The 25,135-nt window shown below is 47.7% G+C and overlaps 2 protein-coding genes across 2 annotated transcripts; one reads left to right on the top strand and one right to left on the bottom strand.

Moving 5' to 3' along the window:
- Nucleotides 1-224: 224 nt before the first annotated feature.
- Nucleotides 225-22,111, bottom strand: pik3c2g (phosphatidylinositol-4-phosphate 3-kinase catalytic subunit type 2 gamma). Its single transcript, XM_079743882.1, has 33 exons — nt 22,044-22,111; nt 20,946-21,508; nt 20,734-20,813; nt 20,147-20,304; nt 19,511-19,625; nt 18,311-18,422; nt 17,644-17,714; nt 17,090-17,153; nt 15,634-15,759; nt 15,338-15,368; nt 14,619-14,802; nt 14,302-14,424; nt 13,824-13,952; nt 13,552-13,666; nt 13,150-13,283; nt 12,655-12,843; nt 11,548-11,641; nt 10,532-10,626; nt 9,808-9,988; nt 9,322-9,429; nt 8,888-8,980; nt 8,386-8,515; nt 7,783-7,919; nt 7,241-7,410; nt 6,605-6,761; nt 5,850-5,959; nt 5,178-5,367; nt 4,135-4,253; nt 3,623-3,719; nt 3,474-3,537; nt 3,086-3,165; nt 2,592-2,717; nt 225-2,130 (listed from the first exon to the last, which is right to left on the bottom strand). Exons 2-33 carry the CDS (start codon nt 21,435-21,437, stop codon nt 1,984-1,986), a joined length of 4,221 nt encoding a protein of 1,406 aa, XP_079600008.1. The 5' UTR covers nt 21,438-21,508; nt 22,044-22,111; the 3' UTR covers nt 225-1,983.
- A 1,578-nt stretch (nt 22,112-23,689) lies between these two features.
- On the top strand, nt 23,690-24,923 carry LOC307081127 (small integral membrane protein 29-like). The gene is made up of 4 exons (XM_079744179.1): nt 23,690-23,865; nt 24,015-24,040; nt 24,272-24,374; nt 24,632-24,923. The coding sequence occupies exons 1-4, from the start codon at nt 23,746-23,748 to the stop codon at nt 24,677-24,679; spliced, it is 297 nt and encodes a 98-aa protein (XP_079600305.1). The 5' UTR covers nt 23,690-23,745; the 3' UTR covers nt 24,680-24,923.
- Nucleotides 24,924-25,135: the final 212 nt, after the last annotated feature.

Here is a 25,135-nt window from a genome sequence, read left to right as displayed (position 1 = left end):
AAACCAACCCTGGCCTCCCACCGAGCCTGCAGGGTACCGCTGGCTGCCTCTGCTGTCCAGGGAGGGCTTCAGCATGGACCCAGCCTCCCTCTTCGTCTTTGTGTGGTGCTCCTAAAAACAGCTCCCGTCAGCAGCGGCAACACCTCACCACGGCTACAGCTGGTGGCCCCGCAAACAGTAGAATTAAAGACAAAATGACTTCTTCCTTCCCCAGAGATATAAATACCCCCTTTAATTTTCAGAGGATAAATGTGCCACATAGTCTCTGACTCTGCCGGTGCAGCAGAGATTAATTCTTCAAAAAAAAACAAACATCAGTAAAATAGATCCTTACGGTTTCAGAGGAACACTAATCTATACAAGGTCTCTGTGTGCTCACCACTAACGGGCCGTGGTCATGATTCGATGGCAGAATAGCAGGCGGGAGCAGGACATGAATCATTTATAAGGAGGCAGTATCAGAGGGGGGGTGGGGGGGGACTCGTGTGATGGCTCTCTGAAGACGGCAATCGCATGTGCAAAAACCACGTGTGAATACATTATTAATGCTGGGACAATAAGACGAAGGGAGTCCCCCCGCGGTCGGGATTAACAATGTATGAGCACCACATCAAAACACTGTAGTAGGCTGTGAGGCGGATGCAACACGGCTGCAGTGAGGAGCAAGGTCTCCAGTGCAAAAGTAAACGGAAAGTCATATGAATAGTAAACCTCGGATCCAGCGATACTACAATGTTGGAGCAGAACCTACTGGGGCCGGGAACCAGAAGTCTAGACCGAAGAAAACTCATCCGCACAAGTGGACTACGCTTTCATAACCAGACCGTGTATTTTTTACAGTGGTCAGTCTGCACGGTGTTGATCAGTAACCTTTGCAGACACTTGTTAGTGTGTGGTGTCTGTTTAAACATGAATGGTTCGGCAATCAAGCGCTCGCAGAGTCCCGCCTCCGGCGACGTGATTGGTTTAAACAAATACGAAGCAAAAAAAAGGCAAACGCACCTTTCATCCGGATGGGCGCTCGCCTGCCATCCGACTTGGATGTGAGATTAAAATGAATGGCAGAGGTCTATAGAGAGTACATTATGATGATGGTGAGGACGGAGTGAATCCAGTGCAGTCCATGTCTATCCACATCCATCATCATCATCATCATCATCATCATGTCTGATACGCACGGCACTGACAGTTTGCGTCAGTAAGTAGGTGCGTGTGTGTGGGCACCTCTGTAGATGAAGTGTGGATTGTATTGAGGGGAGACAGGCGGGGTGAAGGTGAGGGTCAGTGTGCAGCCAACCCCTTGGACACCCACCAGACACGGAGCTCATGAAGGCAGTGTGCTGAGCGAAGACAGGTGCTGCTACCCTGTCTAGACAGTGAGAAGCCCGCGACGCCCAGAGAGCATCACAACCCACGTGCTACTTCATTATACAACACTCAAAAGGCCAAAGCGTAGACTACCCACGCTCCTGATCACCCCAGGGGAATGTAGGGAACGCTCACGCATGCACACACACATACACACGCAAACAAACAGTAATTTCAGTGCAGAATTATTTCGTGAATATTTCATTAATTTCCGTCCCCCAAGTTCATCTTGCATCGCAGTCAGATTAAGGAGTGCCCTTTAAAAAATAAAAAGGTGAAACAGAAAAAGGAGAAAATACAACTAAAACGGGTCAGCAGGTCCAGGATAAATACAATCACAGTGGTCCGTCTCTTTTTGCTGCTTTTTTTCTTGCTTCCCAACAGCATTCGTAACATCATAGAACCAGTGTGCTAGGAGCGTGCGGGGTTTGCCAGCGAATGAGCCTCCTAACTCCACAGTTCCATTCTTCAGTGCGGTTGTTCTGTTCTCCAACTCCGTCAGGAGTTTCCATGGGAATCCCATGTGTTGCCTTTCCGACATTCCGAGAATTGTAATATTGCTGCGCCCTCTTGTGGCCGCATCCCGTCACTACAGCTAGCGGCGCTAGTGGTGAACTAACAGTTGCAGAGCAGCAGCCACTTCTCCTGGTCCAGATACGGATCCCCCAGCTGAATGCTGGTGGCTGCCACCAGTTTATTCTTGCTCTTCACCTTCACATCCAGCACTGTGTGTTCATTCACCGTGACATCACGGTATTCTAGCTGTGGATAAAATATATATTTTTATCATACGTAACATAATGTTAAAGTCACCACAATCAAATTCACACTGTTCGTACACTTTTTCATTTTACTTCTCTGACCAGCCTACGACCAAAGGCTACTCAAACAAGCTGGTTTGGCCACTGATGGGTGTCTATATACGGCAATCATAAAGGTTTTTAGGGTGGGAAGGTATTATGGGATGTGGATTTACACCGCCTGGGAACGTACTGCGGGTCAGAGTCCACTTATTGTAACTCAGATACGGGCCATAACTGTTGCTACACCCACATCGCTGTGAGCGGGGGTGAAACGTCCCATGGAAGAACTTTACGAACGGGAAAGTGTTAACTACGCCAGGAGGCAAAGGTCGATAAAACTAAGTCCTATCATGCCCTCCTCCCCTGCCTCACCCTGCTGTGGCAGAACGAGGTACACATGTTCATTGGGTGTTCGGTTACCAGTTCGTTGAAGGTGGGGTTGATGTTGCTGCGGACCACCTTGGTTTTCCTCTTCAGGGGCTTTTGCAGGACCTGGTTCAGATGCAGCACCACGTAGGGGTCTGGGCTGGAGCCGTTGGCCATCCGCTGGTCCGATAACAAGAATATGATGTCGCAAAATATAGACTTAATGATGAGCTGATGTGAGCGCAGAGACCACTCGTGGAGTAGCAATCATAGAAACACACTACAAATGGAAAGGCAGTGGAAGTATCATTTAATAATGAATCTAATGACAACATTTATTTTTATTATAATACATTTTATTGATAAAGACCAGTTTACCCAGAGATAGAAGTCGAAATAGTATAAATGATTTATACTGAATAACAAAATGGAATGAATATATGCATGAATTTGGCCAATAAGATACATTCACACAAACAATGTGAAATATTTCAACTACCCCCTTAATATTACTGCATTGCATTATGGGAGAAGCAGCACATACTTACAATATTTTTCAGGTGCTTCACCATGACCGAGAGCTTGTTCTCAGCATACGTGATGTAGAGCTGGATCTGAGGACTTCCTTCTACAAAACAGGACATTTCAATGTATTTAGGACTCATATCTAAATTCTAATTTAGATATGAGCCAACACACATCCCATACCCCACACATCCCATACCATACCCCACTCTCCATACCACGCAACCCCTCACACACACACACACACCCTACCACACACACCCCCAACCTACCCCACACCCTACTACCAAACCTGTAGCCAAGAGGAAGGGCACAAAATAATCACAATTTTATTTATCTATTTTCATTTTTGAAGAAAAGGACGGCTTTGGTTCCTGATTCGATTTGGTTTTACGCAAAGGTTACCATTACCATTGATTGGAGTTTCTTCACTTGTCTTGGGCCCGTCTAGTAACAAGCTGCAGACAAACTCATTCTGTGGGGAGCAGGGACAGACAGCGCTGGGTGACTAGTTGTTCAGCATGTGATCGGTGTGTGACCCTATAACGGGAAGACTTTACCCCTTTGCCCGGCCCGTTCAACAGCTCCTTGAAGTACTTATTGAGCAGGCTCATCTTCCTGCCCGGGTTGAAGGACATTCTGTACCAGCAGGGGAACCTGAGAGAGACGGAAAAAATGCCTCAGGTTACAAAACAAAAATCATAGAAAGGGAGAATGGTGGGAACTGCCTGTGTGCACGTGCGTGTGTGCGTGCGTGCATGCTTGCGTGCGTGTGCATGAGTGAGTATTTGTGAGTGATTTGAGTGTGTATTCGTGAGTGAGTGAGTATTCGTGAGTGATTTGAGTGTGTATTCGTGAGTGAGTGAGTATTCGTGAGTGATTTGAGTGTGTATTCGTGAGTGAGTGAGTATTCGTGAGTGATTTGAGTGTGTATTCGTGAGTGAGTTAGTTTGTATTCATGATTAAGTGAGTGTGTATTCGTGAGTGATTTGAGTGTGTATTCGTGAGTGAGTGAGTGTGTATTTGTGAGTGAGTACGTGTGTATTTGTGACTGAATGAGTCATCATCTCACTGCGGTAGAGTAGACGCAATAAAGTGTTTCTGCAGCTGCTTGTGAATCAGCTCAAACTGCCCAAAGGTCTTCTTGATGTTCAGATAACCATCGTCGATGGTCACCTTCACCTCAAAGGTCTGCCCATGAAAGCAAAGGAATAGAAAAATCGATTGGTTCCGCCATCTTAAACGGAAATATCAGACACTTGTAAATGTAGAGTAGCAAGGTTTTCTACTCTGTGTAAGCAGCAAACTAAAGAGGAGATTAAAGATTGCTTTGTTTGTCCCTGCGGAAATCTGTTTTGGTAAAGGCTTCAGCATGAATAAAAAAAGAATACAATTATAGTGCAGGTATAATCTTCATAGCAAAAAACAAGTGCAGTTACAGACAAATTGCGCCGCACAATCGCGTCCATACATTAGTGTATGCAACACAACCCCTCATTTCCCTCCCGCCTTATGCCCTGAGCTCAGGAGATCCTTTGAGAATACTTTGTATTCCTATGTCTGTATCTTTTTCCTGTTTAATTGGAAACAGCGATCATTTCCCCAGCCTGTTCAACAATGCATTGTAGAGAAGCCTTGTAGCTGCAGCCAATCCTGTCTTCTCAAGAGACACGTGTTCCAGCCCGCGCAGCCAGCCGCTTCAGCCTGACCACCGATAACACACATCTGATCAAAGACTCGTGGTACAGAAGTGCACACAGCGGTAGCCCGCTCGTGGCACAACACGCTGGTGTGAGGGCAAGGGTTCAGACAACCACACGGCTCACTGTACTGTATAGAGCCTCATTAAGATGAACCACCAGCCGAGACGCACGCACGCACACGTACACGCACACATCAGCTAAAAATTACTTAATTTGGTCGACATCACTGTTACACTCTTCCTAAATGTGTCTCGGGATAAATAGATAACAAACATTAGCACAAAGCCCATTGTATACCGAGCATCTAATCATGTGCAGGAAAACAAAAATAAAATGTAATTTATTTATTAATATGTATTAACTACAATCTGCAATCTATTGGACCGATGGGGATCGGAGAAGCAGGACTCACCACAGTCTTGCCATTGGTGCTGTAGCTGTCGATGAGGACCTCCTGGATGTTGGAGCTGCTGTTGCTGCTGATGCTGCTGGGGCCCGGGCTGTAAGGGGGGGCCGCGGCCCCTTCCTTCTTGCCCTGGGCCAGGATGTGGCTCAGGTAGTTCAGCTTTACCGTGAAGCAGTCCATGCTCTTCTTGATCTTCCTGGGGGGATAGACACATGGCTGGGGTGCTGCAGTCTGAGATACCTGACTTTAGAATATTTGTCTAGAATCTGAATGAAGACTTTTCTGACCAATCAAGGTACTGAAGGAGGGATATGTAGAATTACACTTGGTCAAGTCCCTTCTAAAAGCTTTATCCACTCGTTTGTATAGGTTTCCCTTGGTATGGTAACTCCACCCTTTTGGTTTTTAGTTTACGGCCCGTGCTCTGAGCAGTCTCTCCCGGGGGTTACATATAACATAGTAGAACATCTGGATCAGAAGTTCTGCTGTAACAAAGTAGGACTACAGTGTCAGAAGTTCTGCTGTCATCTTGTAGGACTTCTGGATCCCAGATTAGGCGTGTTAAGGTAGGTTCATGTCTAACCTCCATGATGCAGGTATTGAGGAAGGACTAGTAGTGTTTCGGGCCTCCAATGGGAGAGGTTGTGCGGTCCGACCCTGTGTCTGCTGCTGACTCACTTGGTGAAGAAGGAGGTTGCCTCCAGGTCTGAGTCCTGAGTCCTCAGGTTGTTGTGAACGTATTGCAGGTCAGCGATGGCCCTCATCTCTGGCAGCCCGGCGCCCAGCATCTACACACACGCACACACACGCACACACACACACAGCATTAGTTTAGCTATAAATAATGGGGATATCGCTGTTTAGCTGACATTAGTGTAATTATAGGAGATGGTTTAGAGGATAGCGGACGATGGTGCAGGTGGGGGGGGGGGGGTCAGTGTATCTATAGATATAAGGGATATAGCGGTAGCTGAGGTTAGGGCAGCTATAGATAAAGGGGATATAGAGGGTAGGTGAGGTTAGTCATGTAGATATAGAGGATATCGGTGTAGTTGAGGTGAGTGCTATAGATATAGAGGATATAGATGTAGCTGAGGTGAGTGCTATAGATATAGAGGATATCGGTGTAGCTGAGGTGAGGGCTATAGATATAGAGGATATAGAAGTAGCTGAGGTTAGTGCTATAGATATAGAGGATATAGGTGCAGCTGAGGTGAGTGCTATAGATATAGGGGATATAGAGGGTGGCTGAGGTGAGGGCTATAGATATAGAGGATATAGGTGCAGCTGAGGTGAGTGCTATAGATATAGGGGATATAGGTGCAGCTGAGGTGAGTGCTATAGATATAGGGGATATAGAGGGGGGCTGAGGTGAGGGCTATAGATATAGAGGATATAGGTGCAGCTGAGGTTAACGATAGCGGTGGGCGTACCAGCTCCAGCAGGCTGAGAACCAGGGCAGAGCGTCTGCGGATCACGTTGTAGGCGTCGCAGCAGAGCTCCACGAAGCGATGGAGACCCTGCGGGTCCCGGCCCCCCCCGGTGATGAAGTGCTGCATCTCCGAGCTGAAGATGAAAGGCACGCGGTCCCTACACACACGCACGCACGCACGCACACACACACACGCACACACACGTTAAGTCAGTTGAGCTTGTTATGCTGAACAGCAACTAGATGAGCATCAGAACACTGCTGTATTCTATAGCTCCACAACACCGCTCAGCTCAGAGGATAGGGGGGGATTGGACCCCCCTAGCCAATAAGTATTGGGTTTGATTCCCAGTGTCTGCAGTTTTTTTATGTCCTAGAGCACGATGCCCAAACACCTACCAGCAACCTGATGGAGGCAGGAATTCAGAATTCACTGTATATCGCTTTAAACCATCTGCTTAGATGACTAAATAGAAGAAATATTAAGCCAAAGATGGAGCTTATTTGAAGTCTTTTGATCCATTTCCATATGTTTGCACAACTTTGATTTGAAGTATATTTCATTTGATATATATTTCATTATAATTTTAAATGAATTATTTTAATGAATTATTAATTATTATGACCTGAAACATACCTTTTGATGTTGGCGAACTTCTGCGCGTTGCCCATGATCTTGCCGAAGTCGATGTGGAACATGTGCCCGCTGTGCTTCAGCATGATGTTGTCGTTGTGCCGGTCGCAGACGCCCAGGATGAAGGTGACCACACACCAGCCCGCGCACGAGTACAGGAAGTTGAGGACGGCCTGCGGGCACCGAGACGACCGCAACACGTTGAATGAGCGTCAAGGTCTGGCTGGCCGAGTCGGCCGCTCGGCATGGATTTATGATAATCTAAGAGGCAACTTGGATCTAAATGCTATCTGAGGAATACCACATTCAGATCCCCCAAGCCCTGCCTAGCGTTCAGAACCAAGATAGAACCAGCATGGCTGCTAGGTCCATTCAGTTCCTTCACCCAGCTTGCTTAGAACCAAGATGGCTGCCAGGTCTGTTCAGTTCCCCTTCACTCAGATAGCTATCAGAACCAAAATGGCCGCTAGGCGTATAATGCCCATAGCACCCATCTTAAGCAATCACTGCTCACAATTAAAGCCATGGTGGGGCTAGGGTCTGACCTCATCGTAGCTGTCCTTGGTCTTGTTCCTCATGTGGAACCACTTCTCCAGGGTGTCATGTCGGAGAGCCCCCCCACGCCCCCACTCCTGCTGGATCTTGGCCAGGGTGACAGCGTCCTTCACCACCTCCACCAGACCTGAACACCACAGGAGAGTCGATAGGGTGTTCCGATCCCAATCCTTAAGTCCTGGGTTTGAGCTCGATGCCCTAAACCTCACCTGCTCCTTATTAAAGGTCCCATATTATACCACCACTTGTGAGTGTGATTAGTCGTTACAAGCCGTTTCAGATATCGGCCTTTTCTGACATCACAAGTGGTCGTGTCCATCATACATCTAGGTGAACATGTCCATTTGTGATGTCAGAAGAGGCAGATTTCCTAATCACACCTGGTGGTCTAATATTGGACCTTTAACGTACAAATATGAATTCAAAGAAAGAGACGACGGACAAGAAGTGACTTCTAAAAGCCTGACTGAAAGTGACAGCTTAATGCAATGGTAAACATGGTAAAGACACTTACATGAGGACATCTGTCCCTATAGCAGGCCTATGAATAAGGGGGTTATCATGCAAACAGACGGATTAAAGATTCTGCTGACCTTGGTCTTTCCCGGTGGACAGACATCTGTAGGTGACCATGCGCATGTCCAGCCCCTCCTCCAGCCACAGCCTGTCCATCACGCGCACGATCTGCATGATGAGCGCGTCCTGCCGCAGGCTGTCTCCGGTCTGGAGGAACACAACCGCTGGGTCACTGGGGCACACTGGTAACTTAATGCACACGCTAAAGCCACTGCAGCTTTTGGGTTACATCTTCATTGTTGAATGCACGTATTGTAGCTTTGGACAAAAGCGTCACCTCAATAAATGTAATCACACACACACACACACACACACACACACACACACACACACACACACACACTTTCTTTATTTGATAAGATAGCATGCGATAGTGCATTATCATGATCAGTTCATGCCATCATTTGATTATGATCGTCGTTATCGTTCACAGTCACATGGTCTCCTTATCAGCTACAGAGGCCCTTGGGTGGTTGAACCCGGCTCCCTAACGTCAAGATACAAGGTACTAATATCCACCTTGCAGATGACCCTGGTCTTCCTGGCCAGGGTGTCTGTGCTGATGAACGAGATGTCGAGTGGCGCTGCGTTTGAGTTGTAGAACTTGCAGGCCTGGAGGAGACACAGAGCACAGAGCATCACACTCTCCTCCAGGGTCAGAATAGGGTTTGTGCGACACAATGTCATATCGCATCGCCTCCATTTTGGGAGCAGAGGACCATTGGGATTTCCGTTATTCTGTTGGTTTGAACGTCTTGAAAATCTTTTTGGATAAAAGCGACTGCTAAATGCCAAAAATATAAATGTTGTCATAATTTGGAGATGACTTCTTCTCAAGAGTCCTACGGCTCTCTTGAATACTCTCAAAATGGCGGAGAATCGCCAACAAATAAATCCCATGATGCATCCTGATGTACGAGCCCATATATGGTCCTGAGCAGGTCTCTCCTTACCTCCACGTCCACCCCCTTCACCTCGACCGCCGCATCCAGCGGCAGGCGGCACGTCTTCCCGTCGATGAAGAAGTCGTTGACCTTCCACCGCTCCCTCTCCAGCACTTCCTGCGGGGCAAAGAGTCAGACACTCAAACAAACAGTCAGACCCTCAAACAAACAGTCAGACACTCAAACAGTCAGACGCTCAAACAAACAGTCAGACCCTCAAACAAACAGTCAGACACTCAAACAGTCAGACGCTCAAACAAACAGTCAGACCCTCAAACAAACAGTCAGACCCTCTAACAAACAGTCAGACCCTATAACAAACAGTCAGACCCTATAACAAACAGTCAGACCCTCAAACAAACAGTCAGACCCTCAAACAAACAGTCAGACCCTCAAACAAACCGTTGGACCCTCAAACAAACCGTCGGACACTCAAACAATCAGATGCGGTGCCGACGGTGGTGAAGGCGGTGACTGAGAAGCCGGGCGCCGTACCTTGCGCTTGGTCTTGTCGGCCAGGCGGACCTTCTCAGCGGCCTCCGTCAGCAGCACCACCAGCTGGGCCTGCTGCTCCAGCTCCTTCCTCAGGGCGCGGCCCAGGCAGTGCTTCAGGGCGGCCAGCACCTTCCCCAGCCAGGCCTGGTAGGGCCCGTCCAGCATGGCATCCACCAGCAGCCTGCCGCCGCCACCACCAGGGCAGACACACACGACCAGGACAGACAGACCCACCACCAGGACAGACAGACCCACCACCAGGACAGACACACACACGACCAGGACAGACATACACACACGATCAGAACAGACAGACCCACCACCAGGACAGACAAATACACGACCAGGACAGACAGACCCACCACCACGACAGACACACACAAAGACGAGACAGACTATGGTGAAGACTTTTGGGGAACAAAACGGTGTGCAGTAAGCTCTAAGGCCAGTCGCAATTAATGCGGTAAACACAAATGTTTTTTGTTTTTTTGGTTTACTTCTTGATTGATTCTGCCGAGACTGTATTCTTACTTTTATTATCACGTCTTTTTATATTAATATTGGACCAGATTTCCCCTTTAAGATGAATAAAGTACTCATCCATCCATCCATATCCAAACAGTAAAGCCAGCCTACTTCATCACCCTAAAACTGTGTTGTATTTGGGTATCAGAGGACGGTAACTTTACTGTTGTAATGATGGTTGCAGCATGGCCTTGCTCACCAGTACAGTTGTTGGGCGATCTTGATGCTCCTCAGAGACCTGTCCAGCAGCAGCATCACCAGGGCGCCGTCCAGCTCCCACTCATACTTCAGGGCCTGACAGGGGAGAGACACCACACACCGCCGTCATCACTCAAGGCTAGGCGAGCGGATCTCTACAGCACCACATTAAATATCATCAAGACACATACAGGCTGTTCAGAGAGCTTGATTTCGGCAGGAATCACATTTTAAAGATGTAAAAGGATCATTTAAATAAGAAATGTAAAATTAAGCAACATCACACCAGAGGGAGTTGTTCTACTTAATATCAGCTGTGAATCTGCGGCACTCTGCCTTTCGCTTCGACCTACGAACGAATGAAAGACCAACGATAATCACAGCCTTGATTATCGTCAGTCTGGCTGACCTCGAGGAGTTAATAAACAACATCTGGTTATAATGTGTTAATTAATTAGTTCCGCAGCTGGACTGGTACTGTACTGTTACCAAGCAACACAAACATTTTCCTGCACACTGGCTCTCTACCTTGTGTAGGTCCATACGTTGCTGCAGGCCAGATGCTCTGTATCGTGGTCATATATCTGAACGTGTCCGTTTATTGACAGTTAAATAAGAGTCTGTTGACAGACGCTTTTGACAGCCTACAATCTAATAGTCTGTTATGAGATAATCAACTGTTATGAGAAACACCTGTACAATGGATTGATACATGCCTAGTTAAAAGTCCCAGTGCTGTTCTACTCTATATCAACACTCATGGAAGGCCTCTTGTCCAATGAAATAAGTGGGAACTTCTATGTGAAGCACTTTGAGTCTGCCTCGTGTATGAAAAGTGCTATATAAATAAAGTTGCCTTGCCTTGCTTAACTGCTGTATAATAAGTTAAGACAATTAATGATTACAACTGCTGAATAAAGTCCTCTTTCGACTGTTTTATACTGGAAAATAAGATCTCTACTCTACGCTAATCTTTTGGGTGACATTGCCCTGGGAAGGAGATGGGGTTGTTCCTACCTGTACCAGCTGTGGCAGAAATACCTCCAGCTGTCCGTGGGAAAGCTGCTCAAACAGCTGCACTGCAGACCGTCTCACCGTGGGGTCCTGAAAACTGGACCGGGAGTCGGGACAGGAATTCATCGACTAATACTAAAAATATTCGGATTCATTTACATTAAGGTCTTTGAGCAGACGCTTTTATCCAAAGCGACAAACAATAAGTATGTTTGTGAGAAGAAAAAGAAACAATATATTGCTGTTGGTACAGTAAGGATGTTCATAGAACTAAGTGCCAAGAACTAACAATCACTAGGTTAACCCATTCCCCGTGCACATCAAAGATAGCTAGGATAAGGTGCTACAAGATGTTAAGTACTATTTCTAAGTGGCAGGACGTACATACATACAATAAGTGCGTACGAGAGGTGTGTGGGGGTGACTCAAATGTACAACAGTTCTAGGTTCAGAAAAAGGGGAGAGCATTCAGTACAAGTCCACATATTCCAATTAAATAATAACAATAAGATCAATCTAAAGCACAAAGACTTGCTGGTGGAATTGTGTTTTGTAATGTCTGCAGCATTTTAATCTTGGTCTTATTGTTTTGTTGAATACATCAGTTCATTAATGATTCATGAACTGATTCCATCGTTAATCACAGCCAAACCATTTCCCGTAGGTTCATAATCTTTGACGAGGGTATAGTGTTTAATTAGTGTTGCAACCATAAATGTCAATGTTTCACCTTAATTGCTGAGACAACGTGCTTTGTATCGGAACGTTTACTTGTTTCCATGACATCTACCACACTGTCCATAGGCCTCTGTGATTGTTGACCAATCACATCAGGGCACAACGATTGATTTTCCAAAACATTAATCGAATTGAATTACACTGATATGTTCTCTCGCCAAATGTCAGAATTAAGTAGAATCGTACCAAACAATCTTCTTTTTTATAAAAAAATGTGAAATTTGGCACAACTCTTCCGGAAGCACAAGGTTTTCAGAACGACCACCTGAATGCCCGGATCACCTGACTGCCCGGGTCACCTGACTGCCCGGGTCACCTGACCGCCCGGGTCACCTGACTGCCCGGGTCACCTGACCGCTCCGGGCGCCCCACCTGTCCGACAGCAGGAACAGAGCCTCCTCGGGGGTGGAGATGGGCCAGTGGTCCACCACGCCGTAGATCTCGGGCAGGTCCTCGGGCTTCCAGCAGGGGGCTCCACCCAGCAGCAGGTGGAGGGAGGTGACCCCCGGCATGGCGCAGTGCCTCTTGGACCACAGGAAGGCCCGCTCGTTCTCCGTGAGGCTGGAGGGGGCACACGGAGGTATGGGTCAGAGTGTGAGAACCGAGGGAGTAAGCAAGCATTAAGCGATCTTAAGAATTTTAAACACACGTCTGAAAGGGACGTTTTACCGTTTAGTTATTTGGCGTTAAGTCAAGTCATTAACACTTAATCCCGATGGATGCACACGGAGGAAAGGCATCTTATCATGTCTTATACAGTCCGACTGCACACATTGGGATTCGAAGCGGGAACCCTTTGGCCGGCAGTCAAACCCACCAACACATCACTAACCTGTGATATAAGTAAAGAATGTTGCTCCTACTCACAAGCAGATGCAGTGCTTCTTAGACAGCGCCGCCATCTTCTTCTGCAGCTCCTCAAATGGCTGGTTGAACAGCACCGCCCCCGGCACCACCTCGGGCCTCCGGTACCGCCACTCAAACTCATCTGGGAAGTCCAGCTAGAACGAGACACATTCCCATTCAGGGCATTTTGCAGGCGCTTTTAACCAAAGCGTCGTTGTCCAACTTTTCTGCCCCCTTTCAGGCCGCTGGGCACCCCAACGGAGGAGTACTGACAAAAAGGTACGGCTAATCGCGGCTAAGTCGGGACCCCGCCCACTTTTGGCGGTGGGAACGCGAACCGTACCGCACCTAACCGTACCACTAGCCACGCCGGGTCAGGGGGCGGAATAGGTTTGTGATGTGTCCACCGGGGGGGGGGCTGACCTGTAGTATGACCCCGGTGGGCTGCTGGAGGCCGTCCGTCAGGGAGGGGGTGGACGGCCCCGGGGGCTCCACCAGCGTGGACATGCCCAGTAGCACAGACCCGCTCACGAGGGCCCTGCACACACACACGTACACACACACACACACACAATTTCCACTTTGCTGCTGCCTTCAGACACAGGGACGGCTGTGTGAATGATGTGTAATAGTACGCGTGCTCCCAACACCAAAATGCGTTAACGTGTTCAGCGGTTGCTGCGGCCGGGGGCTACCTGCAGCTGAACAGGGGGAGCACGGCCCAGCGCAGAACCTCCTGGCTCTTGCCCTGCTTGCAGCCCATCAGGTGGAAGCTCAGCATGGACTCAAAGGGCAGCTTGTTCACCAGCACAGGGAACACCATCCTGGGACGGACCAAACACACACACACATGAGTACCCACCTGACAGACACACACACACACACACACACACACGAGAACCCACACGACAGACACACATACACACATGAGACACACACACACACACACGAGTACCCACATGACAGACACACACAAACACAATCAGTCAGTCACACACACACACACACACACACACACACACACACACACACACACATACTTCTAAGATACAAGGAACTGGAGAGACAAACCAAAAGGACAGTTTTAGGATGGCAGGGATTCTTGCAGCAGGCAGACATGTCACACACACACACACACACACGCTGATATTTTGTAAACAATCATGCCCTCACTTTCGGTTGCACTCGATCTTGTTCCCTAGCGACAGCGCAGTGCTGATGTTCTCCGACACCGCCGCCTCGCAGAGCTTCTTCCCTCCATGTGTCAGAACACAGGAAATGGAAAAGTAATCAAAACTAAAAGGATGACAGAGACAATCCACATTTCACCACCATTGTTCAACCGAGAATGTGTTTCAATGTGACATTCAGGTTTTGGGACTTTGCATGGGTGTGGGTGTGTGTGTGTGTGTGTGTGTGTGTGTGTGTGTGTGTGTGTGTGTGTGTGTGCGTGCATGCTTGCGTACATATGTGCCTGTGTGTGTGCCCACCTGTCCAACCAGTTGGGCTGCAGTCTGTAGAGCGACGCGGCGTTGAGCTGCAGGATCTCCGTGTTGTCCTCGATGCGGCGCGGCACAGCGTCGTGGCCAAGAGCCGGGCCCCTGAAGTCGGCCTGGAAGCTGTCGAACACCACCTTCAGCAGCTGGAGCAGACCCTGGTGCAGCAGGGCCACCACTGGCACACACACACACACACACACACACACACACACACACACACACACACACACACACACACACACACACACACACACACACACACACACACACACACACACACACACACAGCCGATCAGAGGAGGAACTGAGGACATAGTTCTGGATCTCTCAATGCTGCATCTTCTTGTGTACCCGTCTAATCTAAACACAAGCAGCATTATACTGTCATGATTTTTTGTAATTCACTTTTGGATTAACACATTCATCAAAAAAGGGCATAGAAAACTATCTTGGAAGTTAGAAAACAAACAATACGAAAATGAAAGGTCATTTTAGAAAGTTTATTTGAATGAAGGGGAAGGTTAATAGGAAATGCCTGAGTGTGGGTAGGGTTTGAGTCACTGTGGAGGAAGGTAGCTGACACTAAAACATCCTGTGTGCAGATAATCTATGCATACACATTTTTGAGCGGAACAAAAAGAATGCATTTTTTTACTCCCCCTCTTTTGGTTTGGATGTCCCCGTGTTTGGATTTAAAATGCTTCACTCACCCATCTCACAATGTTGCATATCTTTACCAGCCTGGAAAAACAATAAAAAACAGAATGGAAATGATAAACTGGCTCAGTGGAACGAGACAGTGCCCGTTCCTCCGTGTAGAAAGACCATCAGTAAAGCCCGGTTTGACTGTAGAGAAATCCTAGTTTTCTGCCTGTGTTTACGTGACATCTAAACTTAATCGATGATTTGGAGCGTAAACTACTCATTCATCAGGACTACAACACAAAAACACATCTGAATTGCAAAGCCAAGTCCGCCATGTTGTTCTGTAGTCCGTTCGTCGTACCAGGGGGACGGGTTTGATCCGGTTCAGCATGCCAATGGCCTCCTCCAGTTGCTGTGAGGTGACCCCACACAGAAGGCTGCTGACGGTCCGCACCACCTCCATGATCACCTTCACGTTCATCCCATGCTGAGGGAGGAATCACTGGTTACTAACACGCTTATTACACTGGGGATGAGGACGTTAAACACATGTATTACACTGTGTACAGGAGAGCTCATAACACTGGTTAAACAAGCTTAATACACTGGGGATGAGGACGTTAAACACATGTATTACACTGTGTACAGGAGAGCTCATCACACTGGTTAAACAAGCTTATTACACTGAGGATGAGGACGTTAAACACATGTATTGCACTGTGTACAGGAGAGCTCATAACACTGGTTAAACAAGCTTATTACACTGGGGATGAGGACGTTAAACACATGTATTGCACTGTGTAAAGGAGGGCTCATAACGTTTATTATACTGTGAATGAAGAAATTAAACACTTGTATTAAACTATGTAAATGAGGGATAACACTGGTTACAAACAGGGAATGACGGCTTCAAACACATGGATAACACCATGTAAAGGAGGGCTCATAACACTTTTTACACAATAAGGATATCAATAAATGCACTTATTACACTGTAAAGTTAACGTTAAAGGACATTACCAGTCTGGGTGATAGAACCATCGCTGCCTTTTCTCCTGGTTTCACTAAACTGTCAATATAATCTTTGAACAAATAATTAAAAGATATAAAGTACTTTCCAAAATGTGTTATTACAAAGACCAAAGTGTTATAATGCTGCTGTTCACATTTGTTGTCGCTAAATGCTCCTTGGCCGATCAGTTACCAGGAAGTTATTTGGCCAAATAGCTTTGTGTCTTTAGTAAAGCTGGGAGAGACGGCCGCGATGGTTTCATCACCCAGACCAGTGTTGATTGATTGATAGAAATTCTTTATTGACACATGTACCAAGGTAAGCATACAAACGTAAGTGTTTTTCCTTAACAAAGTAATACTGACAAAGGCTAAGACTTCACAGCTCAGAAAGAAAAAGGTGCTGATGACAATTAATGGAGTATGCTAAAGTTAGAGTCAAGGTTAAGACTAGTGCACTAGGGATAAAAAGGTGTTACCTTTAGTTAGAGTCAAGGTCAAGACTAGTGCACTAGGGATACAAAGGTGTTACCTTTAGTTAGAGTTAAGGTTAATTCTAGTGGTCTAGAGATACACAGATAGGACTTTAAGTTAGAGTTAAGGTTAAGTCTAGTGGTCTAGGGATTACACAGGTGTGACCTGTATTTAGAGTTAAGGTTAAGGTTAAGTCTAGTGGACGAGGGATACTCAGGTGTGACCTTAAGTTGAGTTAAGAGCACTAGGGCTACTCAGGTGATTCTCTAAGTCTACTCGCCTGGCTCTTCAGAAGCTATGGGCTTCTCAGGTGATACTCTAAGTCTACTGACCTGGCTCTTCAGAAGCTCCCTGACCTCGCGGGCGTATCGGTTCAGCATATCCTGCAGACTCAACCTGGAACCACAGACACACTGGGCAGTCAGACAGACAGCCAGCCAGACAGACAGACAGACAGACAGACAGACAGACAGCCAGACAGACAGACAGACAGACAGAAAGGCAGGCAGACAGGCAGACAGGCAGACAGCCAGCCAGACAGCCAGACAGGCAGACAGACAGACAGGCAGGGAAGTAGGCGGGCCGGCAGATAGAGAGACAGACAGACCGACAGACAGACCGGAAGGGAGACAGACAGACAGACAGATAAGAAGTGAAACAGTTAGAAAAACAACCATACAGACAGGCAGGGGTATAGACAGACACACAGACAGCCATGGAGGCAGGTTGACATGATCGTGTTTTGTAACCACAACAGACTACTGTTGACAGTTGAACCATGAGCAATGAAGAGAGGCTCAGAAGAAGCGTCTGAATGCATGGCCTGCATTCTGCGACGTCCAAGATAAAATCTAAAAGCAAGCCGTTTGTGGGCCTGTGTTTGTACCTGGAGATGGAGAAGACGAGGGCAGGGCCCAGGTATTTGCAAAGATGGCACGGGGCTTTGTCATCCTCCTCCTTCAGGGAACAGATGAATGTCTGTCAGGTGAATGTCAGGTGAATATCTGCTGCACATTGCTCCAGCACAGTTCACTACAGTACGCACTAAGAGTCGACGCCTGTCATGTGAAATGCGCTACAGACATACTTCACTACACAGTCATGCTTCTTTCTTTGGCATGTCTTTTTATACATGAAATACAATCAAATAATAAGCCAAATATTATCATCACATTATCCCTCAACAAAGACTCAAAAGGACAGCAAAGGCGTACTCGCATCTATATCTGACTTCCCGATCGCTGCAGTAAAAAAATAAAAAAAACACTGGAGGTGATGGGTCAACACACACACACACACACACACACACACACACACACACACACACACACACACACACACACACACACACACACACACACACAACACACACACACACACACACACACACACACTCTTGACGTAGGCGGGCCCATCCCCAGTCCCTCCTCTTGGGTGAATGATCAACAGTAGGGCTTTGTGTGTGTATGTGTGTGTGTGTGTGTGTGTGCTGCTGCTGTGTGTGGTTATGAAGCAGAGGCCTGGAGGGTCCCATGGGGGAGGAACACACTCACGTCCCGGGCCAGGCTGCGATTCATGCTGCTGATGTGGAGCAGGCGTAGCGGGACGTCCTGGTTGAACTTCTGGTACCGCTGGATGCTCTCGTGGTCGCCCAGAGCTTCGTCGCTGTGGTAGAGGTTGGTTCATAACGTGAGACACGCTGTTGGTGGAAAACTGCAATGATTCCACAAGGAGAGTGACATAGATGGGTTGGAGTTGGATAAGTCTAGAACGTTAATCCTGGGTCAGTGTAGAGACGTCAATGAAAATGGGCCCACTTCTCTGGGGAAACAGAGTTTATGTTTGGAACTTAGTAGTCTTGTATTAGCAAACAGCTGAATGTGAAGGTTGTCCACCAAACAAGTTGATGACCCGCCACTCCCTGGTCTGTCATGAAATACACTCAATGAAAGTCCTTTTGATAAACACATCTGCTTAATACTAAATAAATGGTCAAATTATCAAATGATGATGAAAATAGGGTGTTACTCAAGTATAAAGGATGGCATGGTCGTAAACTCAGCATTGAGAGATTCTTTAGATAATGAAGAGGGCCATAGAAGTTGTATGAATCGGCTGGTCAGCTATCAGCTGCATCGCTGCACTGATGGTGACTCAGTGGTTAAGTGGTCCGCTAAATCACAAAGACACACAAGGGACATTCATACACACACACACGGACAACAGACTCCCAGCCACATGAAAGCTGTTGACCAGGTGATTGGGACCTTGCCAATGAGATAATGAGTATGAGGGGCGGCAATAGCTCAGGAGACATCGGGCCCTGATGTAGAACCATACGCCTCCCAAAAATGTTAACCGTGAGACGCAGCAGCAAGGGCTGCGATTGGTCCGCTCACTAAAACCCAACGCAGAACCAAAACAGGTTCACGACTGCGTTGCAGCGTCCGCTTGGTCCTTGCGTTGCGTCGACGTGGAACCGTAACTGAGCCAGGTGCGGTGTGTCCTGGGCGGCAGCAGCTCAGGAGGTAGAGCTGGTTGAATGGAAACCGTGAGGTTGCTAGTTTGATCCCCGGCTCATCCTAGCTAGAGTGTCGAGGTGTTCCTGAGCAAGACACCTCGCCCTAACTGCTAACATAAACTGTCGCCCTGCATGGTGGACTCTGCCGTGAATGTGTGAATGAAGGGTTGTAAGTTGTTTCGGATAAAAGCAGCAGCAAAATCCCCTAAAAGTGAATGTGAGTATAACATACTTCTGGAGGAACTCCTCAGAGTCACACAGCTTGAGGACGTAGTACGGCAACGTGTGGTCGGGGATGTCCATCACATCGCTGATGGTGTTGATCAGGTTCCTCGGCGTCTTGTTCACTGGGGAAGGGAAGGGGGGGGGGGACGATAAGACGTGGGGTGTGTTTAGAGCAAAGTGCTCATTCTCTCACAAGCCCAAAAAGCCTCCAGGGTTCAGGATTATCTCCATGGTTAACAGTAGATGACAGGGTGTAAACATAGTTGGAGGACATGAATACTGCAGGTGTGAGCCTGGAGTACAGTAGCAAAACCTGTAGCTAAGACTACCATGAATGAGCTATTTATGCCTAATGTGAGATAATTAGCATGTGATGATAATTGGTTTATGGACACACCAAGACTATTCAAGAGGGCTGATAGCACTTGTGTTAAGTGATGTGTGTATGTGTTAAGTGACGTATGCGTGTCTGTGTCTGTTTAGGGATGTGTGTGTGTGTAATTGTGTTAAGGGATGAGTGAGTGGGTGAGTGAGAGAGTGTGACCGCGCGCGTGTGTGTGTGTGTGTGTGACTGCACATGTGTGTGTGTGTGTGTGTGTGTGTGTGTGCCTGCTAGCTATTGCGCGTGTGTCAGCTCTCTTACAGGCACAGGGGTAGGGGATGGGGCAGCTCTGCCAGTCGCTGGCCACGATGAAGTTGAGCTGGGCCTGCTGCAGCACGGCAGGGGGTCTGGGTGCCAGGTAGGCCATCACCACACCAGGGTTACAGTCCTGGTCCCCGTGGGGGAACTTCACCTCCAGCCTGCCCAGCGCAGGGAGGGAACGAAACACACTCAACACCAACCTTAACACACTGACCGTCACACACACACACACACACACACACACACACACACACCTCTTCTATGTGCCTATAAACTTCTGATCGAAGGCTACATAAAGGGACATAAGGGTACATAAATGAACATTAGATTATACAGCAAAAAGCATTATTATATATAGCATTAGCATAGGGGTTGGGGTAAGGGGCAGTGGGCCAGGGTTAACCCTAACCCTATTAAATAATGAATAAAGAATGGGGATAAACATATCACACCAGACGAGATACACAACATTCTCAGTGCGCCGCGCATCTCTGTTACAACTGGGTTCTGCCACACACAAATTCCCAATGAACTAGACTAGAGGAATGAACGAAATGAGGCCAGTGCTGAGCGGGCCGGTGTCTTACATGGACGCTGACAGGCAGAACGCCGCCATGCTCCTGGTGCTGCCTTGGGGAGCGTCTAGGAGAGCGACCGTCCATTTGTCCTGCACACACACACACACACACACACACACTTTTAATAAGAATTTTGTTGTTCTTGTAATAAGACCCTTTTTGTCCATGTAGTAAATAAAACATATTTAAAAATCAATATTCAGATAAGGAGAGGAGCCCACTTGCACGTCTTTGACCGTCCCGGAGCGGTTCAGCTTGATGGAGGGCACCGTGAGGTCGCAGGAGAACCTCCTCTGGACGACCCTCGGGGGGGGGGGCCTCCTCCGGGGGACCGGAGGGGGCCCCGGCCTGGGGAGGAGGCGCCAACCGTCCGCTACGTCCGAGCCCCCCTCCCTGGCCCCGGGGCCCGCGATGAGGCCGACCGGCGCGGCGGCGGCGGCGTGCATGGCCTGGAACCCTCCGCGGGGGGCCGCGGGGAGGAGGGACGGGGGCGGGGCCGAGGGTTCTAGGGCTGCCGACAGAGTGAGGGCTGGGGCCGCCTGAGACGGGGCCGAAGCGGCAAGCAAAGACAGGTCGAGGGCCCCCTGAACCATGACATCATCAATGTTATCGTACAGGTTCTCCTCTGGCGCCTGGGGAGGGACTGTCTGGTCCTGCGGGGGGGTCCGTCTGAGGGCCCTGAAGGCCGGGTATGGCAATCCGGAAGGATCCATGATGACATGATAGGACGGCAGCGCCGTCTCCGTTTCCCTTCCACCACCCCTCTCACAGCTGAGGTACCGGGCTGGGGAACACGGAGCAAGAGAGGGAGGGTGGGGAGTTCAGGCCGGGTGTTTCAGGCCATGCAAGGTTCACTCCTGGAGCGCGCCCAAAGGACTCTCCTCGGTGTAATGATTAACAGGATTCCAAATGGAAACGCTCCTCAGTGTGAGCCACACACAGAGCTAAGTGTGTGAGACAGGAGAAACGTCAAACAAAGCGGCCTTTCTTTAACATAAAGCATGTTGGATTACTGTTCGGCCATGATGCTTCGGAAACATGTCTTTTGGACATATAGAAAAAGTACAAAACAAGCAACTTTGTTTAAACTAAATTTGATTAAACTCAGTCTACTGTTGTTAAAGAACAGGTACTAAAACCTTGACATGCTCTTTAAATATTATATACATCATCATACATGACCAGATGACCATGTCCAAGTTTTCTATCTGTAATAACTTGAAATATAAGTGGGTAAGGAAAGTGATCTCTGCCCTATAACTAAGCAATTAACTAACCATCTAGTTGCAATTTTATATTGATTCCTGGCAGGGACTTACCTTTCAACTAATCCATTACGGTGGAGCTGTTTCTCCGGCAATGCTCGGCAGGTTAAACTAGAATAGAAATGAAGTCTTTGACTGTAAACCCTTTCCTTCCTCTCCTCCCCCCTTCCCTCCCACATCCTCTCTCTCCCTGTAGCCTGTCGCTGTCAACAACACTCCCCCTGCTGGCGAAGACAGAGAAACACAAGCACCGCATGTTCACTTCTCCGCTGCCAAGCAAAGATAGATAGAAAGACTTGAATGCTACAACTTTTTTAATAGTATTTACCACATCTGGGTCCGTTTGCGTTGTGTAGCGTTGTTGAGGATTGTCTTGACTGGTGGCAATTTTGGATCTATTACCCTGACCTTTCACCTCGCGGGGGACGCAAAGGTTATAAATAAGCCACAGGAAGACATGACTGAGGGCCGGGACAAAACGCAGACACAGATGTGCGTCCACCAACAGCTTTGTGCTGTGTGGTGGATGCGGGGATTCTCCCTCACACAATGAGTGATTATGTTGATGGACACTAAATATACTATGTGGTGGACGATTTTATCTAAAGAGTCTTCCATAGCCCTGAGGCATACAGTACTAGCTGGGGCCAGGGGGAGGGCCAAGAGGTATTTGAACCCCCAACCCTGCTACCGTTAATAACATTAATACTAATACTATTTAACATTAGTTGATGCGCTAATAAGCATTGCTATATATAGCGTTAGCATTTTAACATAACAGTTCACTAATGCTTTAGTAATCATTAACGTGTGGTGTTTATGCCTAATAATGGAGTTCATGTTGAAAAAGGTTATGGTGTTCCATGTCAACTATCATATTAATTTATACATTATTTAGAACCATTAGGGTTAACCCTTACTCTAAACAATGTTCTTTCATAAATAGTCAACCCTTCTCTTATGCCAAATAATATTGATTATTACTGCATTAACTAATTTTAATTAATAGCACCTTCATGTCTTCCTTATGTTAACCGGTTTCCGCGAAACGCACAGTGAGGCGTTTGGACCACGAGGAGCGGGTAAACCTCATCCACTCCTCGCTCTGGAATGCCATCCATCGAGTTGAGGTATTTAACAGCTGGCTCCCTTTCTCTCTCTCTCTCTCCTTTTGTGTTCAGTGTTCTTCACGTACAGTTACGTCAACCTTGGCTACGTACAACTCTTCTTTTTACACACTGCGAGTCTGACTCATGTTCAGGTACGCGTTCGCTAGAGCTGTAGTGAAGGGATTAATACGTCTTACAGTAACTACCTCCCTCCGAGGAGGAAGTTCCCCAGCGCTCTGCCAGTATCACTCCAGTCTCCGCTTGAGTGGGTTCCGTCCTTCCAGTCAGTTGACTCGTCTCAAGCCACAGCAGGCAGCCACGACACACAGAGCTCTTAACCCAGCAGTGTTACTCCGTCTCGGAAAGTTTGAGTTCAGCGACCCTGCCGCCACCACCACCGCCGCCTCGGCCACCGCCACCACCGCCACCACCACCAACACCACCACCACCGCCGCCGCCGCCGCCGCCACCACCGCCACCGCCACCACCGCCGCCACCACCGCTACCACCGCCACCGCCACCACCGCCATAACCACCGCCAACGACGCCACCAGGATCCCACAACAAAGCAGTGTCTTCACCCAACCTGCCACCCCCGTCTGAGCTGAGCTCTGGAGCGGAGGGGATGGGAACGCGCGGTGCTGGACATGGCGCTGACCGCCAACGCCACCAGTCCTGACCCTTCACCCCAATGGACCCTTCATCCTGTTTACCTCGTCCTGGCCGCCGTGCTGCTGGCCAGCATGGTAGGCTGTCTGATGTCCGTGGTGAGGAGATCACGTCTTTTTATGTGTAATAAAGGTGCCAAGTTTACTTGGCACTTTACCTTTCCTTTCTCACAAGTTCAGACGTGTCCCTACTGCCTCTGTTGCATTCTCATCATAAACTTAATCCATTCTCGTACTTTCTCTTAAAGGCGATTTACTTCAGGCGGAGAGCAAGGTACCGTAACAAACGTATATTCTATGTATATATAATATACACATATGAAACCTAGAAACCTATATTCAACCGATTCAATAATGAACACCTTTAAACTGGATGATGAGCTCCTCTTTACGAGTGGAGTTGTGGAGTTGGGTCCACACTAACCTGTGGTGTGACTCTGACCTGTGACTCTGACCTGTGACTCTGACCCTTGGTGTCTTCAACACGTGTTCTTCTGGGCTCCAGGCTCGATCAGCTACGTCACAGGCTTCTTCCTCTCTACACCTACGACCCAGCGGAGCAGGAGGAAGACTGGGGAGACGAAGATGAGGAAGAGGAGCGGCTGGAAGTTAGCAAACCGTTTCTTAACATATGCATGACCTATATGATGGTTCATTCCCCATACACTTTAAACGTGTGGAGGAATTTATGTGATTATCAAAGCCATGCTTCTAAGGAACATGAAAAATTCTGTTTTTGAATTTGATCCCTCTCTATCTTTGAGAATATACATTTGAAATATATCCAATATATCCCCTTCTTTTGATAATTTTGCTGAATTGAGATCCTAACTGAAGTTTCACCATTCTGTCCTAACCCCGCCAGGAATCCTTGTTGAAGAAGAGACAGCTGGCCTTTACAAAGGAGGAATGAGTCCAGGACAGAGAAGACAGCAGGGTTTTACTCTATTTAAGACTTTCTATTTTGTTACACAACATAAATTATTTATTTTATTTAAGAGAATGGCCAACCGGCTATAGATGTATATGTAATGCTTTAACATTACATTTAACATTTCACAAGGAGTGCTTTGTGTCGATAATGTGCTTTGGTGACCCATGGTGGTATTTTATATAATGTATTCAATATTCTTATTTTTCAATAAAAAAATTAAAAGATTAAATCTGTTCAATTTCCTAATTGAAATCCCATGTTAAATATCTGTTAAATATCTGTGTACAGACGACAACTAATGATAGTGACAAACGAGTTTCGAGAAATCCCCCGTTGTAACTAATTGCTGTACTGTACCACAGCGGGATTTCTGCTGGCATAGACTCAGCAACGTTGTCCACCACCAAGACATACAACTTGAAAAACCTACAGTAT

This window comes from Pollachius pollachius (genome assembly GCF_949987615.1).
Source record: "Pollachius pollachius genome assembly, chromosome: 9".
In the NCBI taxonomy this organism is placed as follows: Eukaryota; Metazoa; Chordata; class Actinopteri; order Gadiformes; family Gadidae; genus Pollachius; species Pollachius pollachius.
The sequence above is the reverse complement of the archived record's forward strand: the minus strand, read 5'-3'. Positions and strand labels throughout refer to the sequence as shown.